This window comes from Notothenia rossii (assembly GCF_949606895.1).
Source record: "Notothenia rossii genome assembly, chromosome: 1".
Lineage (NCBI taxonomy): Eukaryota > Metazoa > Chordata > Actinopteri > Perciformes > Nototheniidae > Notothenia > Notothenia rossii.
In genome coordinates, this window is record NC_136912.1 from 25,420,651 (window position 1) to 25,442,963 (window position 22,313).

General features: G+C 39.8%; 1 protein-coding gene across 7 annotated transcripts in view; it reads right to left on the reverse strand.

Moving 5' to 3' along the window:
- Positions 1 to 22,313, reverse strand: part of helz (helicase with zinc finger) — a 54,581-nt gene that overhangs the window by 10,538 nt on the left and 21,730 nt on the right. For all 7 annotated transcript variants that reach the window (XM_079677800.1, XM_079677796.1, XM_079677799.1 and 4 more), the window contains 9 exons: positions 21,912 to 22,091; positions 18,123 to 18,224; positions 16,397 to 16,575; positions 11,138 to 11,256; positions 9,462 to 9,607; positions 8,546 to 8,693; positions 6,707 to 6,890; positions 5,782 to 6,010; positions 4,519 to 4,822 (listed from right to left, as the gene is read on the reverse strand). In XM_079677800.1, coding sequence (XP_079533926.1) covers positions 4,519 to 4,822; positions 5,782 to 6,010; positions 6,707 to 6,890; positions 8,546 to 8,693; positions 9,462 to 9,607; positions 11,138 to 11,256; positions 16,397 to 16,575; positions 18,123 to 18,224; positions 21,912 to 22,091 — 1,591 coding nt within the window. The remainder of the gene's footprint in view (positions 1 to 4,518; positions 4,823 to 5,781; positions 6,011 to 6,706; positions 6,891 to 8,545; positions 8,694 to 9,461; positions 9,608 to 11,137; positions 11,257 to 16,396; positions 16,576 to 18,122; positions 18,225 to 21,911; positions 22,092 to 22,313) is intronic.

Consider the following 22,313-nt stretch of genomic DNA (forward strand, 5'->3'; position numbering starts at 1 on the left):
ACGCAGAGTTTCAACTGAATCCTGATCAATGTTGACACACACACTAAATTACTCATGAAGGCCATACACACAATCAGCTCCCGTGAGATCTCCCAATACCTGAGTTTAGGACGATCCTGTCTATTTTATTATTAATTGCTATACGCAAGCATACACAACAATCTACTTAGAGATCTTTCTGCGGCTGGTTCTGTGGAACGCAGTCTCTCTCGTTTCAATGAGGTGTTAATAGATAGTCCCTGATAATAAATATACTTTCTTCAAGCGGAAATTCATGACATGCTACATTCCAATGCCTTTATTATTATGCTGATATTATATAAAGCGGATATTATGATATATCTTTCAGGTAACGGATAGTAATTCTGTTGAATTTTTAAGAAGTCCATGAACTACACTTTTTCTGGCACTTCCTACTACTACTAATTCAGTCGTTGGCACTTAAGACACATTTTCAAGTATTGCAGCAAGAAGTTTAGAACAAAGATGAATAATAAATAACTTGAACATCTGACATTACAATGCAAACCAGAACCACAAAATGTATAACATCACATAATAGGAACGGCTTGTTTTAGCAAAGCTGTAAAATGTTCCTGGCAAAGCCTCTATACACCAAGAAGAACATGTTGGAAAGAAAAGATCATTTGCTGAAAATGAGACACTAGGAGATTCAGCTGTGAATGCTGTATTTTAAATAACAAATTCTGAAAGACAGCCCGATCATAATGGGACAGATGCTGTCAAAAACTAACAGGGAACTCTTTCTCAATATGATCCGTCTCCTTCCCGCAGCTTCACATCCAGCATAGCCAATGCTCTTTGGTACTTCAAATATGGTTATATTCGAAGGGCAGCATGTTTTCTCAACCTAAACTGAGAACCAGCCAACATACAATGTGCTTCCACATATAAAGAGATTTAAATTTGAAACGGCACCTTTCTTATTGGCATGAGATAATGACATATTATATCAAATGACTGCAACTAAAGCACAAGTCAGTGTCGGTAGAATGCAATGATCTTGTAGTAAATGCACAAAAGATGCAATCTTCTAACATGTACTCTATATTGCGAGAAATATGTTCTTGAAATGAACACAGATGATGTCAGACAGGCAGTCTGCTATTTTAAGGCATAACATCAGCTGATCTAATATGATTAATGTCCTTAAACGGAGAGGATCTGCTGAGGATACATAGCACTTCTTACTGGATGTTTGAGCGATTACATACTTCCTGCTTGTAATGTTACCTTTTCTAACTTTGACTATCCAACGTAAAGAAAAAGGAAGTGATTCCTCAGGTTTGTCTTTGTTAAACCATTTTGAATGTCAAGTGCAGCCGTAATAGTTTGGTTCTCAATGACACTCTTTATCCGTCGGTGAGGTAGTGCTGAGCAATTAATAGCACGAGGTTGTGGTTTGTTGACGAGATAAATAAAGATACTAGAAAGATCTTAATCGAGATGAGCACACAAACACAAACGCTCAAGAATACAGGACTGTCTCAGAAAATTAGAATATTGTGATAAAGTTCTTTATTTTCTGTAATGCAATTAAAAAAACAAAAATGTCATACATTCTGGATTCATTACAAATCAACTGAAATATTGCAAGCCTTTTATTATTTTAATATTGCTGATTATGGCATACAGCTTAAGAAAACTCAAATATCCTATCTCTAAATATTAGAATATCATGAAAAAGTATACTAGTAGGGTGTTCAACGAATCACTTGAATCGTCTAATTAACTCGAAACACCTGCAAGGGTTTCCTGAGCCTTGAAAAACACTCAGCTTGGTTCAGTAAACTAAATCACAAGTATGGGGAAGACTGCTGATCTGACTGCTGTCCAGAGGACCGTCATTGACACCCTCCATCAGGAGGGTAAGACACAAAAAGAAATTTCTCAAAGAGCAAGCTGTTCACAGAGTGCAGTTTCAAAGCACATCCACAAAAAGTCTGTTGGAAGGGGGAAATGTGGCAGGAAACGCTGCACAACCAAGAGAGATGACCGCAGCCTTAACAGCATTGTGAAGAAGAGTCGCTTCCAGAATTTGGGGGAGCTTCAAAGACAGTGGACTGAAGCTGGAGTCCAGGTATCAAAAGTCACTGTTCACAGACGTGTCCGGGAAATGGGCTACAATAGCCGTATTCCCATGGTCAAGCCACTTCTGAACTCAAGACAACGGAAGAGGCGTCTGACTTGGGCTAAGGAAAAGAAGCACTGGACAGTTGCACAGTGGTCCAAAGTCCTCTTTTCAGACGAAAGCAAGTTTTGTATTTCATTTGGAAGACAAGGCGCCAGAGTCTGGAGAAAGGCTGGAGAGGAGCAAAATCCAAGTTGCTTGAAATCCAGTGTGAAGTTCCCACAGTCAGCGATGGTTTGGGGAGCCATGTCAGCTGCTGGTGTTGGTCCACTGTGTTTCATCAAGCCCAGAGTAAATGCAGCTGTGTACCAAGAGATTTTAGAGCACTACATGCTTCCGTCTGCTGAAAAGCTCTATGGAGATGAGGAATTCATTTTCCAGCATGATCTGGCACCTGCCCACAGTGCCAAAACCACCAGTAACTGGTGTACTGACCATGGCATTACTGTCCTCGATTGGCCTGCAAATTCCCCTGACCTGAACCCCATAGAGAATATGTGGGGTATTGTGAAGAAGAAGCTGAAAGACACCAGACCCAACAATGCTAATGAGCTAAAGGCCGCTATTGAAGCATCCTGGGCATCCATAACACCTCAGCAATGCCACAGGCTGATTGCCTCCATGCCACGCCGCATTGATGCAGTAATCCGTGCAAAAGGATTCCCAACCGAGTACTGAGTGCATTAATGGACATTTTCAAATGTTTGATTGTGTTTTGCTGTTATAAATCTTTTTTTTTTACTTGGTCTGAGGAACTATTCTAATTTTTTGAGATAGGATTTTTGAGTTTTCTTAAGCTGTATGCCATAATCAGCAATATTAAAATAATAAAAGGCTTGCAATATTTCAGTTGATTTGTAATGAATCCAGAATGTATGACATTTTAGTTTTTTTTTTTAAATTGCATTACAGAAAATAAAGAACTTTATCACAATATTCTAATTTTCTGAGACAGTCCTGTATGTGCCAAAAGGAAGTCACACAAGGCTACGTAACACCAAACATTTCACTTGTTCCCGACACCAACTCACTGCATCACTTCTTACAAGAAGAATCGATGCATGCAAAAATAATTTCATTTCATTAATTGAAATTGCAAATCCTATTTCCCGATAACAAATGGCCCTGATAGTGCTGAAGTTTGAAACCACATAAAGCTTTGGAATGCAAGACGTTTCTTTTAAGTGTCAGACTTGCATACTTGCACCAAAACACCATCTGTGTCAGAAAACAGCTCGCCACAATATGGAGTCAACTGAAGCATATATTTCTGGTAAATGGATGCCTTACACACAAACTATACGCTTTCTGATTACATTTACAATTTACAAGTATTTGCAACTACACATTGTTTACAGTTTTTTTGGTCCTTGGGTATTTTGCTTGTTTATGACATTGAACCGTTTCAACAAATGTATTTATGCATTTTCTGCTCACACTTAAGCAACCACATTCAACCCACCACAGGTTTTATTAGTAACTAGGTTGAGACAATGTTAAGGGGAACTAACTTATAGATTTTTATTTTACATCTGCATGGATTTGTTAGCTGAACACCACAGTAGGCACAATCTACGGCGGTGCCAGAGAGCTCCAACATCCACATGCTGCATTTGCTGCATTCATTCCATAGTGCGTAGAGATAGCACCATGTCTGTGTGGTACTGAGCCACAGTTTGACTGTGAAAAGAGAGGAACTGTGGGGGCTCTTTTAAGTCAGCTGATGCTGCGGAGCTGCGGCTCATTAGTCCCAGTGGGAGACAGCAGCAGGTTGGAAGCTGTGGTGATTTCGTTAACCTTTACCTCAGGGCGGGCAGGGAGAATGGACATACAAAGAGACGTTTCTACTCCACAAACAAACACCACATCCTTCTGTCCAAGCCTGCAATGCTAATTTATTTGTTGTTTTTCAGGGGTCAAAATGAACTGCCAGAAAGTAATTTCCTGTGGTTGAAAATACATGGGAGTCATTTTGATAGAGATGTGTTTTGTGCCCGTGTGTGCAGAGCTTCTATCATTTGTTTTGTCTCTAAAAGCAAGGAGCACTCCATTTATTCTGGATAATTTTTGTTACCATTTCCACAAAGCAATAAATGGTTATCCAACAGATTACATTAACAAAGAAAACCTTCTAACATTTGAGCTTTTCAAATCATCCTCTGCTCCACCTGTTCGTTTTTGTATTCTGCCTCTCTAAAGCCTATTTACAGTATTCACAGAAGAAATACAGTAAAGGCATAAATAAGATATAAACATTTGATTCATTACCCACCGTTTGGTGTCCGAAGTTGAAAAGCCCATATCAAAAAATGGCCATGAATAAGATGTAGGTGGAAAAGAGTAATGCCTTCCACTGAAAACCTCACCTTAGGGGGGGATGGCTGCTGCTGCTGCTGCTGCTGCTGCTGTAGCTGCTGCGGACCCTGCTTGCTGGAGGAGGCCTGTACATGCTGAGGATGTGGGTGGTGGAGGGGGTGGAGGGACAGCGAAGGCGCGTGGTGCCCGAGCAGTGGCCTGAGGGCGCGGGGGATGAACTCTGGGGCCAGTGGGTTGAGGACGTAGGTCTTCTTTAGCTCCAGGGCCTCCAGCTGAGACTTGATCTGCTCGAAGGTGATGCCGTGCAGACTGGAGTTTTCATGGCAGATGGAGATGAAATGCTCCCAGAATTTTCTGTAAAGACAGGAAGCAACAGATGGGGATTAGGTTTGACTTTCTATTTTCCTTTATGCCTCCTTGGATTGAGTGTTTCATGGATCGTATAGTTAATGTGTTGTGCTGGCAGTGTAACAAATGACTCCTTAAAACAAACATGAACAAGGCATGTGCAAAGCAGGTGTTAAAAAGGAGAGAGGAAAGTGAGGAGAAGGAAAATCAGCAGAATGATGAAGCCCACCAAAGGGAAAGCAAATTAATGCTAGGAGGAAAACAGGAGCGACAAGAATGAGAAGAACAAAGAGCATTGTGATCTCTCAGTCTTCAAATCTGTCAGCTTTAACAAATACAATCATACCATTCTCCCTGGAACTAGATGTGAAAATGGGCTTTTAAGGAATAATTGACTTTCTCATGTGGCCATACAATGGTCCTTATACTGTCATAGTCATACAAGAGTGAGAGGAAAACCCACAATGTTAGTGTGCCTACATTTTAACTGTGATAATCGTCATTATTGTCATGATAAATGGTAGGGTGCTGTTTTTGTGAAACGAAGACAAGTGTTTGCTGTTGTTGTGTGTAGTGACTGCAGCGTATCAGGTCCCCTCTGGGAATCGGATACACAACATTGAAATTGTACATAGCCTTTTACCGTTTAACACATCAATGTTATTGTTCCCTCTCTGCATAATGACATTTGCACACAACCACAAACACCTGACATGTTATAACGAATGTTGCTATGGAGATGGAGGGTTAGTACTAGAGGTGAATGAGAGAATAGAGAACAATTCTAATAGAAATGGTTCAGAACCGAGTGGTCAACATTTTAGTAGCTGATTTAATAGAATCATATTTATCAACAAAATATTTAGAAGAGTTTGGAATGAGGAGAATTCATTCTCTACCACATTGAATAGAGGTCTGCTATGTTTCATTATTGAAGGTTTTAGTAAAAAAGGGACATTTTTTACCTGCATCGTCCAACAGAACACAGTGCTATGGGGTCTCCCACCACTGCAACCAGGGACTGGGCTCTGGTGATGGCCGTGTTGAGTAGCTTGTAGTTGGAGAGGAACCCATAGTCCAGGTCCTCTGTCGAGTCCTCAACCAGCTGCTCTTTGCGCTTGATGGCCGTCTGCTTGTGTTTGCAGGTGTGCCGCGTCCGCACCGTGCTGAGGAACAGCACCCGGAACTGCTTACCTGCAAAACATATTTATTGTAATGAAGTTTCGAATACTCTGAGAAGCGCTATAAAAAGAAAAAGATTGTTATAAAAAAATGCATTCTAAGGACTTCCCGTTAGCCTCAATGCCATGTCTCGAGTATTTCTACAAAAAGAAGAATCCATGTAACTTCTAAAATAGAAAAATATCTTGCAATTATTTGATCTTCTAATGACTCCAGAGGCTGTGTGTGTGCACATGTGCGTCGAAATGTTTCATGTGTGACTAATGAGGACGTTAATGACCTGTAGAAAGCAGCTGGATGCAATACAAGAGGGAGCTGCATGAAGCAGACAAGAGATTGGTTAGAGAAACCAGAACTCATATCCTCCTGTTACTGGGACTAGATGATAAGAAGGGCAATATTAACACTGATATCATCAGTGGGGTAAGATTATCATTTTTGATGCTTTGACTTAGCTGCTTTTTTCCAATAATCAACTTCCCATTCAATAATTGTAATACACTTTTAAATACTACAGATAAAACCCCAACATACTAAGTGTTAAATTATTTATGTACATGCAGTACCCCAACTGGGCAATTATCATTTCAGAATATTCCTAAACTTGTACTTATGGTATCACTAGTTTCTCCTTTGAGTCAGGAACTACACACATGTACAGTAGATGCAATACAAATACAAAGCATCACCCTGTTGGCTAACACTCACCTTGGACGTTGAGCACTCTCTCCACGCTGACTTCATGCATTCTCTTCTTTCGGAGCTCGGCACGAATGCGGAACACCTGGTCAGCGTACGGTGACACCACTCCAATGCTGCCGTCGTCCAGCTTACCCCACGCCACCGGCCACTTCTTACGCAACTCTTCCACCCGCTCCACGATCTCAAACACCTGAGGACACAGAGGGGAAACGTGTGGGAATTCAGAGACTGCGGGATACTTTCCAAGTCAAATGTCGGCATTTTAATAAAGCCATAAAACTGAATGCTATGGCCTGATTAAAATGGAAAAGGGTTCAGCACTTTATGATCATGCGTTGACAAATGCATTTTACTGACCAACAGACTTATTAACACCTGCCGTTTTGAGTATAACTACGAAACAAATATTTATTAACACAACTTTAAAGAGTCTCACTGTACATGCATTTATCATTTCATCTCCAATCAATGTATTGTGTGTAAACTAAACTTGGCTTGGAAATACATTATTAAAGCACGAGCTGATATTTTGAATACATATTGTTTTTCAAATCATAGGAGCAGTTTTTAAGGCTGCTCAATTAATCATATTTTAATCGCAATTAAGATTTTGGCTGGCAACGATTATGAAAACATAATCGAAATAAAACGATTTTTTTTTTTTAATTATTATTGGTTTTTCAGTTGAATTATACTTAAAGTTCAGGGTAATCAACTGTTAAAAAAACATACTGTTTACATTTGTTTTCAAATTGATGTTTTCAAAGTAAATGGATAATCGTTTTTAATAATCGTGATATCAATTATTGACCCAAATAATCGAGATTATGATTTTTGCCATAATCGAGCAGCCCTAACAGTTTTTCAACTCATGTTCAGATCGTTTGCAAACTGACGAAGACTTTGAACTGTCAGGGAAATATTGTCTTTCACTTGTCTTTGTTTATTCCCGTGCAAGTGTCTTTGATGGGTTTAGAAAACCCATCAAAGACACTTGCACGGGAATAAACAAACTGACATGCTTTTTCAATGCATTTTTGAAAGATTATGATAATGTTGTTAATGGTTTGACATGAGTGCTGTATCAAAGAGAAGGGGGGTAATTCATTTGGCATTGCTGACATTTTGGTCGCAGAATAGAGAAGCGTCCATAGTTTAATTTGGGGGGGTCGGAGACTGCCAATGACCACAAACCCATGAGTCTACAGAAGAACCAATCAAAGGCAAGAGCTGTCAGAGAGTCAAGACATGGCTGTCAAATGTGGCTCCTAATTAAGTGTATGGGTTTCATCTTTAATTAGGATTAAAGACAGTGAGTGTGATGGGGAGACATTAAAACAGCTGATCACTTTCGGATAGGCATTCTGCTTTTACTCAACCCAATTCAACTCAATAAACTAAAATACATTTCTTTGCAAGGAAAACCCTGAATTATTTATATCAAAACGGGAACGCATAAATACTTTAAATGCTTTTTCACACACATACGATCAAACCAAGTGACACAAATTGAACTGAAATGTGTCAGATGTTCATTCATGTGCAACTAATCTATCTTGTTCCAGCAAGTTTAGCGCTTGTTTTTTTAGTGTAAAATGCTTGTAATTGCATTATATAAATGTATTTATGAATATTCTAATAATTTATTTATTTCAAAAATGTTACATTCACTTGGGGAGTACATATTAACACAAATCCTTACATTTTTTATAAATCTATATTCCCCTAGCAACATTCACACAAAGACTCTACCTAACACTATGGCCGGTTGACTGGTTCATAATGTATATGAAAACCTTGTGAGGCCTGCCACGGCCAAAGAACAGGATCATAACAATGAGATACCTCTGCGTTGTTGTAGTACGCAGTGCTGTTCTTCTCCTGGACATCTTCTCCTCGGGCTGTGAAGAAGGTTAGAGGGTAGAAGTCCTTGTGGGAGGGCTGCTTCCCGCTTGCCATCAACTTCCCATCGTAAAATAATTCTGACGTGTAGCTGTAGAAAAACAGGAAAAGCAAAATAGTTAGAATATGTTGAGAAAAGAATGGGTTAGTGAAAACATATCTATCAGGAATTACTGATAATTGAAGACAAGGAAAACAGATATGTTTGTTATGAAATCTGATTACCTTTTACGACATGTATATATTAATACACACACACATTTCACTATTACACAACCTGGGATGTATGAGATTTTGACCCAAATATGAACTGCACTTTTACACAGCCAAATTAGTTTTTAATGACTGACTTGTTCAAAGATCCAAGAGATATGAGATATTGTGCCTTATAATATAATAATAAAACAACAAAGATATGTCTAATGTCCAAGTTGTTATCAGAGTGTACGTATGCTTATGTGTGTAAGAGAGAGAATAATAATAATATGAAAAAAATAGAATAACTGTGTATATCCGTACTTTAATGATGATAATAACCATTTAAATTTTGGTCAATTTAATCATATCATGACCTTTTCTTTGTTCACCGTTTTATCTCTAGTGTGTGTTTGAGTGTGTTCCTCTTTTGAAGCAACAGTATGCAGCAAGGCCTGGCACTGACCAGTGAAATGCAGTATGAACAACAACCTACTTGCAAAATGTAACATTGGGCTAAAGAACATACTGTTACATTGTGAATGCATTGCGGCAGCTGCACAACCTTTTCTTTGTGTCTGCCTGTCCATTTGACCTGACCCCTCTTCTCTAGAGTATTTCAGCCTCTCCTCCCAAAGTCTCAACACAAGGGGCTCCCACTTACTTGATGATAGCTTCATGAGAGCGGTAGTTCTCGCACAGGAGAATGCGACAAGGGTATTCAGCGGGGTAGTGCTCGTACAGGCGGTCCAGCAGTGACACGTGCAGGTTACGCTCCCGCGCAAACTCACTGTACACAAATGGACTGAGCTGCAAATCGAGAGATACAAAAAGGTCAGTTTAAAAGCATGACGAAGATAAATAAGTCTGTCATCATTATTTTTCTCTCCATTTCCATTTGGTATTTGGAATCAATCGAAAGTTGAACAAAGCAGTGTGTCAAACCTCACACATAAAGACATGTTTTTCAGGACACCTTGTCCTCCATGGCACATAAAGTAGCTTTGCAAGGCAGGTCTACAATAACTACATGTGTTTGCAATCTCCTTTATGATTCCAACGTTATTTAAATAACCTTTCCCAGGCATGTCATCTGTTTTGACAGCACATGTTGCCTTATATTTACATTTCTTCAAATGAAGTTTAAATCCTAACAGTTTGGTTTCTGAGTTTGTTGCTTGAGCATTGATAGTTGCTATTTACATTTTTTCAAAAAAGCTTTTAGTAAGCAAGGATGCTCCAAGGGTTCCTACTTTTAATTAGTTGATTTTAACAACTGACTTCCTGTGTTAAGGAACATAAGATGAAAAAGTTGTTTCTCTACTTCTGACTTGTAAGCTTTTCCATCTGGTGTTTATGTCAATAAACAAACAGACCTTGAGTCGCAGTGATTAAGTGGAATTTACTCAGTGATTTCACAGCAGTTTGAGAACATGCCAAATTCAATATATATATATATATATATATATATATTTATATATTCAGTGGCCAGTCTTAGTTACTGATCTGCTCCAAAATGTCACTGTTAGCAAGCCTAAACAATAAAGTGAGTAAATCAAGCATAACTTCAATATTTCTTTGGTCTGACAGTAGTAACCAAGATGTGTGACCACCATCCCAATGTGCTTTGATTTGAATGAGACTTCACATTGAAAACTGGAAGCACCCACACAAGAAAGAGGGCTATTTATCTTGAGGTTGACTCTTAATGTAAGCCCGTTAGAGAGAGCGGGTCAGCCGGCTTTAATGAGGCCCCACACGGTCAATAACAAAGCAGACCATCAAAGGCCTCCATTGACTATTCAGACTGCTCTAATGCTGCTGAGTAATGGAGGCACACTGTTCAAGTGTGAGCAGAAAGGCTGAGGAGACAGAGATATTGTATGAAAAGAACATCCTGCATTTGTTGAATAACTAATCGATAATGTAGGACAGATGAGTAATTAAGACCTAAGAGAAGTTTGTCTTCTAAATCTTATCTTGGTTAAAGAAAGTAGCAGAGAGAGTAGTCAGAGAAGTCTTGGTCTTCATTCGCCGCCTGCTGCTGTAATCCTGTGCCAAGTCTTAAAACCAGGAGTGGGGGATACGGTTTGAATTCCTTGTTTTGGCTTACAAAGCTTTATTGATGTATTCATCTGGGCCTGAGGTGGACCCCAGAACCACAGCTCGACAGTTACTTGTAATTATGACTTCTTCTTGGTCATAGATATGCTCTGCACCTGTATTGCTTCACTGGTAAGTATCGGTTTGACTTATAGGAGTAAAAAGGTAGTATTTGTTACATGATATGGTTTAGTTAAGAAAAGAAAAACAGCTTTGTTTCACTGGAGAAAGTCTTACCTGCATATGGTCTCCAGCCAGCACAATGCGCGTGGTCCTGGTAGCGAGAGCAAAAGGCATGATGGTTTCACACTCCATGGCCTGAGCCGCTTCATCCAACAGGATATGAGAGAAAAACCCTGTCAAAGGAGATAACATCAATTTAGTAATAATACTTTAAGTAAATCATGTTGACAACAGAAATGGGCAGCCTTTTTTATAAACATTTATTGAACAACAGCACAATAAGACACACACACAGAAAAAGCAAAACAGTATTTTTAAAAATGTATCTGTGGGTAAAATTATATATTTTTTATATTCTAAATCTATAGTCTTAGGACAATACAGGTTGTGATGGGCTAAATAAAGTGTACATTACTGGCCTTGGTTTATAAAGTATTTGCTAATGATGGTATCATTTGTATATTGAGGCTGAAATCAGCATACCTTCCAACCCTACCGATTTGGGCGGTAGTCTACCGCTTTTGACATGTTTCTACCGCCTACCGACTTAGCTGGCTTTCCCTACCGATTTTCAATCTTCCCAAACTATAACAAATAAAAATGACACTCCATAGACACTGGACTCGACTTTTGGTGGACATCGTTTGCAGCGTGATCGCATCATACAAACAGTAGTCCTCTGTGTTTCTGAAAGAGAAACAACGTGCAGACCGGGGGTAACGCTGCGGGAAAGGCAGAGTTACCCCCGACGAGGCATTTGAGTCCTGCAGGATTTCCCCGTTAATATCAGTGTCTCGAAAACACATGTTGGCGACTGAAAGACATCCAGTGTTTGGTCTTTTCCGGAAGCATCCTACAGTGTCTCAACTGAAAGAGGACCACAAACACACAATACAATTTTGAGATTTGGGGATATTTATCTCCCATTTCTTCACTTTTTCTGACATTTTCAACACCAAACATGTCTTTAATGTCTCTGTTTATTGAACTACAGAAATCTTAAAGCCTGTACATTATTTATATCACACTTTATCAGTTGAAAAATGCATGAAATGACTCTTTTTTTTTATTTTTTAAAATGCAGTATTTTCTGATATATCACGCAACAAAGATATTTCGCTCTGTGCAAACCTTTTTTGCGCTTTTAGATTTGGAAAGGTTGGCATGTATGAATCAGAGGTTCTCTAACTTGCAGATATGACCACATCAGCCATTTATCATGAACCCACTTTGTAAATATGTCCTTACGTGACTTCATCGTGGCGGTAAAGTGCTAGAAAAATACAGAGCCTCCAATTTCTTTACGTGATGCCTTTTCAGCACCACAGGTTCTCTAAAGTGCTCCAAGAGAAGGCTTGATAAAAGATCCATAACCTGTGCCTTTCAATGTTGAATTACTGCAGTAGAACAAACCTCAGAACTCATTTAACAAGATAATACTTAGAAGCAGCTTATGTAGAGGATATTAAAGTGATGGTCTTGAAAGATAGCCTTCAGATGTTCATTCATAAAACATTGATATGTTGAATATTATAAGCATCAAAAGGATTTGAAATAAAAGCCTATTGAATCAAGTTGAATCAGATGATGCCTACTCATACCTTGACCTAGTAATGTCAACTATTGTTACATTGAAACATTTGGGAACAATAATGTTGTTCACTAACACCCTGATTCTCAGTCATTTTAGTTCACCTCCTTTCAAGCAGCCCTACACACCAAAGGCAGGGTTTTGTGGACGTTTTGAAAGGTATTGAACAGTAGCCTGATTTCAAAAGCTCAAACAGGGCTCTGCAGTATGAGGGGAAGGGGATGAAACGGCATGGCAAATGACGGCTGGAGCGGGGAAAAGAGAGGCTGCATAACAACCAGCAAACAGCCTCTGAAGCCAGAGAACAATTTCCACAGCAAAGTATACGTAGATATGAAATTTGACGGTAGGAAATAACAAAACGAACTGAGAGACTGTCAAAAAGCAAACAAACAACATAAGTAAAAGAGGTGGAGCATTGTGATTTGAGGCAACATTCCCTTCTTTGCATCTGCCTTTGAACAAATGCCTGCAAAACGTATTGATTTGTTTTTCTACAACTATAAAGCAAGCCTCAAACCAGTGTTTTCTCTGTGTGCACCTCGCTGAAGGACAGCACTGTTCACTCGCTGTCGTGCTGATAAAAAGGAGTACATATATGTTTCTTTAAATGGCCCATGTTTTAACACACAGGGTTGTTGCTCATAATGCAAGAAATGTATCATAAAAACTTTAAAGTGCTGTACCAAATGTGCAAAAGTGCACTTAAGAGAGTGTGAAAGAGCACTCCGCGGGCAAATGGTTCTTGAAAATCATGTATTAAAACAGAAAAAGAAGAAAGTGGAGAAGGCATTGCTATTCCGAAGATGGTGTGTAATATGCATAAAATCATGCTCATTAGTCATCACTGGATAATAGTCATGTACTTAAAATGATGTGCCTGAGTAATCTCTGAATCCACACTTTACAGACGAATGAAATCCAACATGGCAAGTCTTTATTGTGTTGGAGGGGGGGGGGGTTGTTTTCATCATTGTATGGAATATGACTTGCTCAACAATGAAGTAGTCGTACACCGTATCAAAAAACTAATGGTATATTTGTTTAATTCAAATGATTAGGAAGTAAATCATTTCATTTATTTAAGTATTTGCTTTGATAAAGGTTTTTCTGGCATTGAGTGTTTGCATTATGTATTTGATGCTGCTTAGAGCTAGCTTGATCATAATTCCCTATCGCCCAAAAAATACACATTTAACAATGTTGCAAAGATCATCATACGTTAAAATAAACCTTTGGCCAAAACACTTTTAATACTGGTTCATTCCTGAAGGTATAATAATATTTCTCAAAAGCCTACATTTATCATATTGTTCTCTAAGCAACTTACAGATAACTTAACTAGCCTATATGGACATTTGAACATAGATTTGATCAGCACCTAGAAAGCGTTAACGCTGATCTCCGAATCCCATCTTTTTGACCGACTATACGATAAGGACTGGCCGTATAACTTTATTTCCCACCGTGGGGGCTAAGTCATTTTCTGTGTTCATGTGTGCCCAAGTGATTTGTAGGTCTACATAGGCGTAGGCGGTCCTTTACACTACTAAGTTACTACAAATCATCCAGATGTGCAGCCGTTATATTACAAACCAGTCCGAACACTGTAGTCAGCGGGAGGCCTGTTTGCTCTTCCACTTCGATTCACATGGATGTAACGGCATATAGTGCTCACAAATAATGTACATGGGTCATTTCAATTGGAATTGTTTTCCCAGGCAGAGAAATGGAGATATGGGGGGGGGGGGGGGGGGAGGCAGGAAGGAGGCAGATATTGTCCTTATAAGCAGCAAGTAGACAGAGAGGCGGACATACATAATGCCCGCCTTGGGGACCACAGAGCCAGAGGTCCAAATTACATTTCTGTTGCTGCTATCTGTCATTGGACTAATAACGGTGTTTGAATTTAGAAAGAAAGAAGCAGGGGGGTAGAATAGCAGCACAGTCTTTCAGAAGTCATTTAAGGGACAGATGACGGTTTTAATAATACATATTGAATCCTTTACCTCACACACCCAGTCTCTCACATTCTCCCTTCACAGTCTCTTTCTACCCTTTTAAAAGTGCGAAAAGATCCATAACTCTTTGTTTAGATTAGGGTTGGAAGCTTCATCTCTGTGAACTCTGTTCAAAATCTATGACTGCTCAGAGCAGGGCTAGGAGATCATCTGTGTGAGCATCTGACATTGTTCTTGAATGTGTTCTGGTGCCAGACACACAATGGAAACGCATTAGGGGAGAATTTCATTTCAGATTTCCTTATTGACTACAGTATGAGCTCTAGCCTTGAACCTTTATCACCAGGCTGCATGATCCATTAGTCTACAGACAGATCCATCTTCACTTGAGCCACAGCACACAACTGCTACAAAATTACAATTCAGCATCATCTATAGAAGTGCACAGATTCCTCTGATAGCCTCAAATGAGCTCATTTCGGTGTTTATGTTTCTAGGGTGATTTATTTAGCTTCAGAATAATAATTAAAACGTGATATTAATTATAACTATGTCCAGTGACTCCAAAATAAAAAAAGGGATCCAGTTGATCATTGTAGAAAGCAAACAACTTTCTACAATGAGTGGACGCGGAGCAGTTATTCATGTTTAATAGTCATTTGGAAGTCCTGCTCCTTGAACAAATAATGAGTCTCAATGCAAAGCTCGTACACAGACAGACCAAACGCTGCAGATCATCTGCTGGATTCAATATATTGGCCATTAACAGAGAGGAGCATCAACAAACAAGACATTTAATAGATTCTTTTTGGAGCATCTGTGTGTTTGGGGTGGAAGATTTGTTATCGCTACTTAGTAGACTCTCTGGCTCCCAATTGCCTTGTTTTCTGGTGATTTCCATCACCGTGGAACACCGGGAGAGCTGGAGAGATGAAACGTGGGGAGGGGGGCTAATGATGTCAGATGCATTAGAAACAAGCAGATGGTGTTCCCAAGCAACAGACAAAGCCCCCTCTGCTGACACATTAGAGTGGGTTATTAGCCTGCAATGACAAACTGGTTTGTTTTCCATGTCTTTTGCACGACTTTGATCCCTGTCTTAATGGTGGGCTCCTGCCATCTCCAGATAGGAGAGTCAATGGGGACGACCACAGAGGAGAGACGGAATGCACTGAGCTCTCTCCGTCTTCAGTTATAATATGTCTAAACCAATTGATTACATTTACTAATTCATTAACACAAAAATGTATTTTTGTGTACTGTTATAGACGAATAATAAAAATGACTTTACTTAAGAGTTTTGCCTTTTGTTGAGAGTAGCGAATCCTTGTTTGTTCCTTGTTCTTTCATTTTAAGGCTATCATTGTGTTGGACTGTATTATACTAAAATGTTGCTCACCGTATCTTGTAAACCTAATTTATATAAAAAATAAGCAGAAAATTGATATTGATAATCAACTCGTCTCATCGCAAAAATTGCAACATTATTTAAGCCTGTTGTGTACCTTCATGAAATAAGAGTAAGATTTCTACCAAAGAAAAGTTGGCAGAACCATCTGCTCTGGATTGTTGAATAAACCGGCACTATGTAAACCTTGCCGAAAAATGATTATCAAGAGCACAATATTCAAATATTTTTGAAATGACAAAATCCAAGTTGAAGTGGCAAACAAAATGCTTTATATAATAAAAGCTGCTGAAGGCACTACTCGCCCACTACAACTCTTCCTGAGATCACCTCCTATGTTCTCCAGTACTCACCAGGCTCCAGGTCCAGCTGACAGAGGTATTGGGAGGTGCTGAGGGTGACCACCACCACACGGTGCCTGAGGATGTCCTCCTTTGTGGGCATCTGGAAAGTCATGTGTGTGTTGGAGATGAGACAGTACTGCTGGACCAATGGGTTCACCGTCTTCACCCAGCGGTTCCTGAAGTATACCCTGGAGAGAGAACGAAAGGACAAACGTCAGCAGAGAGAAACAACCAAAAGAGAACAACATCAATTGCTTCACAGGTCTGATGTATGCCACCCTTAACACCTGCATTGTACATTTAATTAACAGTTATTCTTAATTTTAATTAAAAAACATTGTTTAAGTAATTCAAAACATTGTTTGAAAGAGTAATGTGCTACACCAAGCTTTAACTAGTTAACTAAGCATGTATCTACATTCCCAAATGACATAGCACTATAGTCTATAAATAGCTCACATTGAGATCAATGTTATGATGCAAACAACTAGTCCATGATGAGTACAGATCAAACTTATGATAACTCATTTTAAAGAAAGATTCTGGCATCAATGTATTTTATTCGGTTATGCTTCACTCCAAAGAAGGCCAACTATAAAGTATTGAACATTTTTGACAGGGAGAACCAAACATAAAAAAGGCTCATAATAAAAGTCAATAAATGTGCTATTTTAGTTGGAATACTCTTCCTTTTAGGACGCATGGCTGCATATAACAGTCCTGTTCCACATACTGTTACTAATTATTCAAACAAGGTTTTTATTCTGAGTCCACTCATCCCACATGCGACCAGTGGGAGCTGAGAGAGGAGTTTGCTACAGTGATAATGGGCAATGCATTGAACTCAGAAGGCCCAGTCATGTCATTTGATTGACCGTGTGGTCCTAGGCTCACAGACACACAGCTGTCTCATCAGGCCCTGGCTGGTCAGCGCCTTGCTCTCCTGTCCTCTGTGACCTCTGGGCTTGCTGAAATGTGATTAGAAATCACTGAAGCAGCGTAAGGACGTTTTGTGTGTCTGAAGCCTCCACGTGGAGTTCTTGGGGTCACATCTCTGAAGCACGAAAATGTGCGACACTGCTTTGGGGCAAAGCAGCCCAGCCACTAAACGATCTCTGCATCATGTGGATGGATTAGGCTTTCAAATAATGGTAATCCAGTTCATGATTAGATGAGTTAGTGTCAGCAATTTAAGGGAAGGATATTGTTTTTTTATTTATAGAATGAACCAAATACTGGTAGTAGTATTACTGGTATAAATCTACTTTACACACCAAATAACTGAGCAGATCACTGGCTATAAATGGCTCATAATGACAAACTATTACTGCATTAAGGAATTACAGTATATGTCTAATGTCAAGATAAAAGTGTGCTTTAGGGGCTGTAGACCTAAAACATGCAACAAGTTGCGAATTTTAACGGGATGGGGTGTTTATTTTTGTCAACTGTAGGTAAGTTGTGGTCTCAGTACCATTACATTATAAACCATGAAATTGTGGCCCAGTGGTACGAAATAATAAGCTAACCGTAAGGACATAAGATACATCTAAATATAAATGAACTGCAGCCTGCAGATGACATACCAATACAGTCAGGCAGAACATGTAGCTTCAAAATGTACCTTTAGAAGTGTAAGGTTTCCTTTAAGGCACTGATTTGTGTTTTAACTGCTGTACACACACAGATCACATAAAGCAAGTTTCTGCCCTTAGCCGTAAGTGTGCTTCCATACCTGAGAGGTCTAGCATGCGGATTGCCTGCATCGACGTAAGGATGAAGGTAGTCCTTGATGTAAAGGTCGGCCGCACTGTTGGAGTGGGTGCAGATCAGGACCCTGAAGAGACAAAAGATAAACAATGTCAGACGCAAAGCTTCAATCGGTTCACTTAACCTGCCATTATGGGCCGTTTCCCTCTAGTTTCAGACAACTTGTAGAGGGACAGCGAGGCCATGGGTGTACTCATTGAAATTGAGAAAACTGTTTTTCGTAGTTACCCATTTCAAGAGAACTCACAGTGACATCACAGTGACAGATATGCAGAGGAAAAAGTTATAGAACATGTACAATAACACAAAGTGACGAGGATCTATACAGCATCTTCATCACTTTAACAGTTTGAAGTGCATGCAGCACGGCTCCAGAGGGGTCACTTATCCTAGTCTTGGCAATTCATCCTAAAGACAGAATATCAAATGTATTCAAAGCTAACTGAAGGAATATGACATTGCTTCACGCTGTTTTTCCTTTTACATATACAACCCTGCCTCCCTTATTATTTAAACAAAAAATGTTAGCTTCTGTTCAGAGGACACTGTCCTAGGTATTGCATTCATGTTTCATTGAAACCAGGGAATCATTTATGAGCTTGTGCTATATGGCTTCCCTTTAAACAAAAGAAATGGCAGAATGTCCTCACACACAGTGAGAGTGCTAAGTTTATTATGAAGGTTTTTATGCATGTAAATGGTTTGCAGAGTCACAAACCCTCAAAGTACACCCTGTAGCGAGCAGTGGGGGCGCCAGGGTATGGCTGGGGTAGGCTACACCCATACCAATAAATGGCTTAGCCCCACCATGAACAATGATTTTAAAGTAAGCAAAATAAAGTCAGCCAACTCGCACCGAGTAAATTGCACAGACAGCAGTTAGTAAGATTGATTTCAGTAGCCACTTGTCTGGAAATACCGAAGACTAGAAACGGTTTTGAAAACTTTTGTCACGTAGTGATCGTCTTCTCAATAGAACATCTTTGATAATGTCTTCTGGCCAATCAGAATCACGATAAAGGCATGGTGTTGTTGCAGGAAGTCCCCACGGAGATTACTTTTGCTGTAGTACATCCTATGAGTACATCTCTATATACATCGGTACAACATTACGTGTTGATAGAAATCAACACGTAATGAAATAAGACCCAACGGTTTGATGATTAATAGGTGTGTGGGCTGTCTTTCATTTTGACACACAGAACAATGGGGGCTATCCACCCTTATCCACAATGTAAAGTAATTCACACAGCCTCTTCCCTCTTCTCTCTTTGAGGAGCAGCAGGTTCAGCTTTCAGAACAAAGTAACAAAAATGGCATTCATTTTTTTATATATGTCGTGTAGTAATAGATTTATTTATTTTTCTTCTCAAGAGAGTAGCAGAATGTGTATTTTATGTTAACATTTCAAAAAATCTCCTGGGGGACTATCCCCCAGAGACCCCTGCAGGGGTTGGGTTTTCAGAATGTCAACTCTTTCACCTGTGGGGAAATTGCAGGATTGGCTCCAGGTCGCCCTTTTTATTTCATACAGTTCAATTTGGATTGAGACAGGGAAATAATCTAAACCTCACGCGTGACGTTTCACTGTCAAGGGGAGCGTGTATGTAATTACATTGCAAATACTGACTTGAGCCCCACCACTGTATGGGTTAGCCCTACCATAGATTACCCAACACAAATACTCTGGAGCAGCAACTGGTAGGGAGTAAAACTAACACAGAAAAGACCTCCCCAAAACGCCTCGTTCTTCCTGGGTATCGCTACGTAGGGATACCCAGTAGCCACGCCCAGAGCTATGGCCGCACCCTCTGCTAGCCTTCCACAAACTTCACAAACCTTTCAGCGATTCATGCCGGATATGTACAGCGTAGGGCACTGAAGAACGATGCTGTTCCTACTTTGTTTGGACCAGCAGGAGATTCGGGTACACAACCTGTAAGTATTCATTGTTGTTTGTGTATTTATGATGTTTAAAACAAACAAGGTATCTACCACGACTGTTTAAATGGCTAAACGTTTTTCGGGCTACTAAGTTGGGATCGCAGAAAAATGCTCTCCGCAGACCCATGCTCACAGCGTTATAAACCTTTTTCTTACTCAATATCAAGCCACACTGTTACGACCCTGGGTCGTTAGGTCATTTGTGTGTGCATTTTTCCCTCCTCCTGTGTGTGTGTGTGTGTGTGTGTGTGTGTGTGTGTGTGTGTGTGTGTGTGTGTGTGTGTGTGTGTGTGTGTGTGTGTGTGTGTGTGTGTGTGTGTGTGTGTGTGTGTGTGTGTGTGTGTGTGTGTGTGTGTGTGTGTGTGTGTGTGTGTGTGTGAGCAAGCAGGTGGTGCCCGTTAGCTGATTAGCTACCTCAGAACAGAACTTGATTGATCAGATTATGGTTTAAATGGGAATACATTCCGGCCCAGGAACTGCGTTGATTATCAAACTAACCATGGGCATCCACCACAAATTCATCCAAATTACCAGCACTCATTGTCCTCCAGGGATCACACACACACACACACACACACACACACACACACACACACACACACACACACACACACACACACACACACACACACACACACACACACACACACACACACACACACACACACACACACACACACACACACACACACACACACACACACACACACACACACACACACACACACACACACACACACACACACCTTGATTTTTAATGTCAAACCCAAGGATGCTGTTGCCCTGGAGCTAAATCTGAAACCGATGCACAGTCTGCAATATTGATCACGCCCTCGGACTGACCTCCCCTGACCTCTAAAGAAACTCTGAATGATGCCAAATGTATGCACACATCTACATGACCTTCTCCTTCCCTCAAAATACTCCATCACTTTGTAGCATCTATTATTCCACAGAGAGTGTGGAAGTTCAAAGATTGAGGCATGAGACCTCCAGGTTGCAGATGAAATGCCAAGATGGCTAAAAGGTAGTTTAATAACATAAAATCAGCAATGTTTAAAACATGCAAGGTTGTAACACTAATGAATTGTGCTTTATTTTACTATGAGGTGTGAGATAATATGATATCATCTTCAAGACACTAGGATTTATTATATGATTCTTTTAGACATACTTGTAGTGAGAGTATATTAATGAGCTCATGGGAAAATGTTGATTGCGTATAGCAAATATAAATCTGAGAAATAGCAAATATAAATCTGAGAGAAAGGTGATGTTTGTTGATCAATATCAAAGACTGAACATTTTCTTCACAGGTACTGAGTTTCCTAACACTAAAGCTGAAAGCCCTTCAACATGTGAAGACACTCTAAATGACTGTCTGCTTAACACCAGAAACCTTTGAGCTATTCGTGCTGACCTACAGAGAGAAAAAAATATATAATAATAAAAAACCAAGTCAGAAAGTGGTGTAAGTATAAAAGTTATTTGCTTTCAGATACAAAATATAAGAAAACCTTGATTTTCATAGAAACCCACAATTCGTGACGCCTTCTTTGGGACAAAGACTTTTTGGATGATGAGAAGCAAGGTAGGGTGATGTAAAGTATTTATCTATAAATGTTCTTGGGTTTGATTAAGAAAGCGCATTATTCAACGCTAAAGGATGAAATAGAGAGAACAGGGGTCTACAGTAGTATTGGAAGGTCATCGATTGTTAACAAGGTGCACATTTCCTAATAACAAATGGGGGGAAAAAGAAAAAAGCAACAGAGATTAAAATGTAAAACAAGAAAGCCTGTGAACAGACCTGCTATCGTCCTGGCGGAGGATGTGCTTGACAGCCTGGGCCAGGGTGAAGGTCTTGCCGGTGCCGTAGGGCCCAATGATGAGGATGGGGGGCAGTTGAATGGAGCACGGTGTGGTGATGGCCAGGATGGCCTCTTTCTGCTTGGCATTCAGACGGGGGTCCAGCTGCTCGTCCCACTGCCTAAAGGGCAAAGGGAGAATGGGGAAATTATTTGAGGAATCAAAATACGAAAAGTAGCCGTTTTTGTTCATTTACATAAAATATTGCTTTATAAAAAGACATATCAAACATATATAGCTTTGAACACAATGAGACATTCTGTCACCTAATGAACCTCAGTGGGACAGAGATAACTGAGAAAGAAAAGATACTGCCCAAAAAGATAGGAAATATTGCACACAC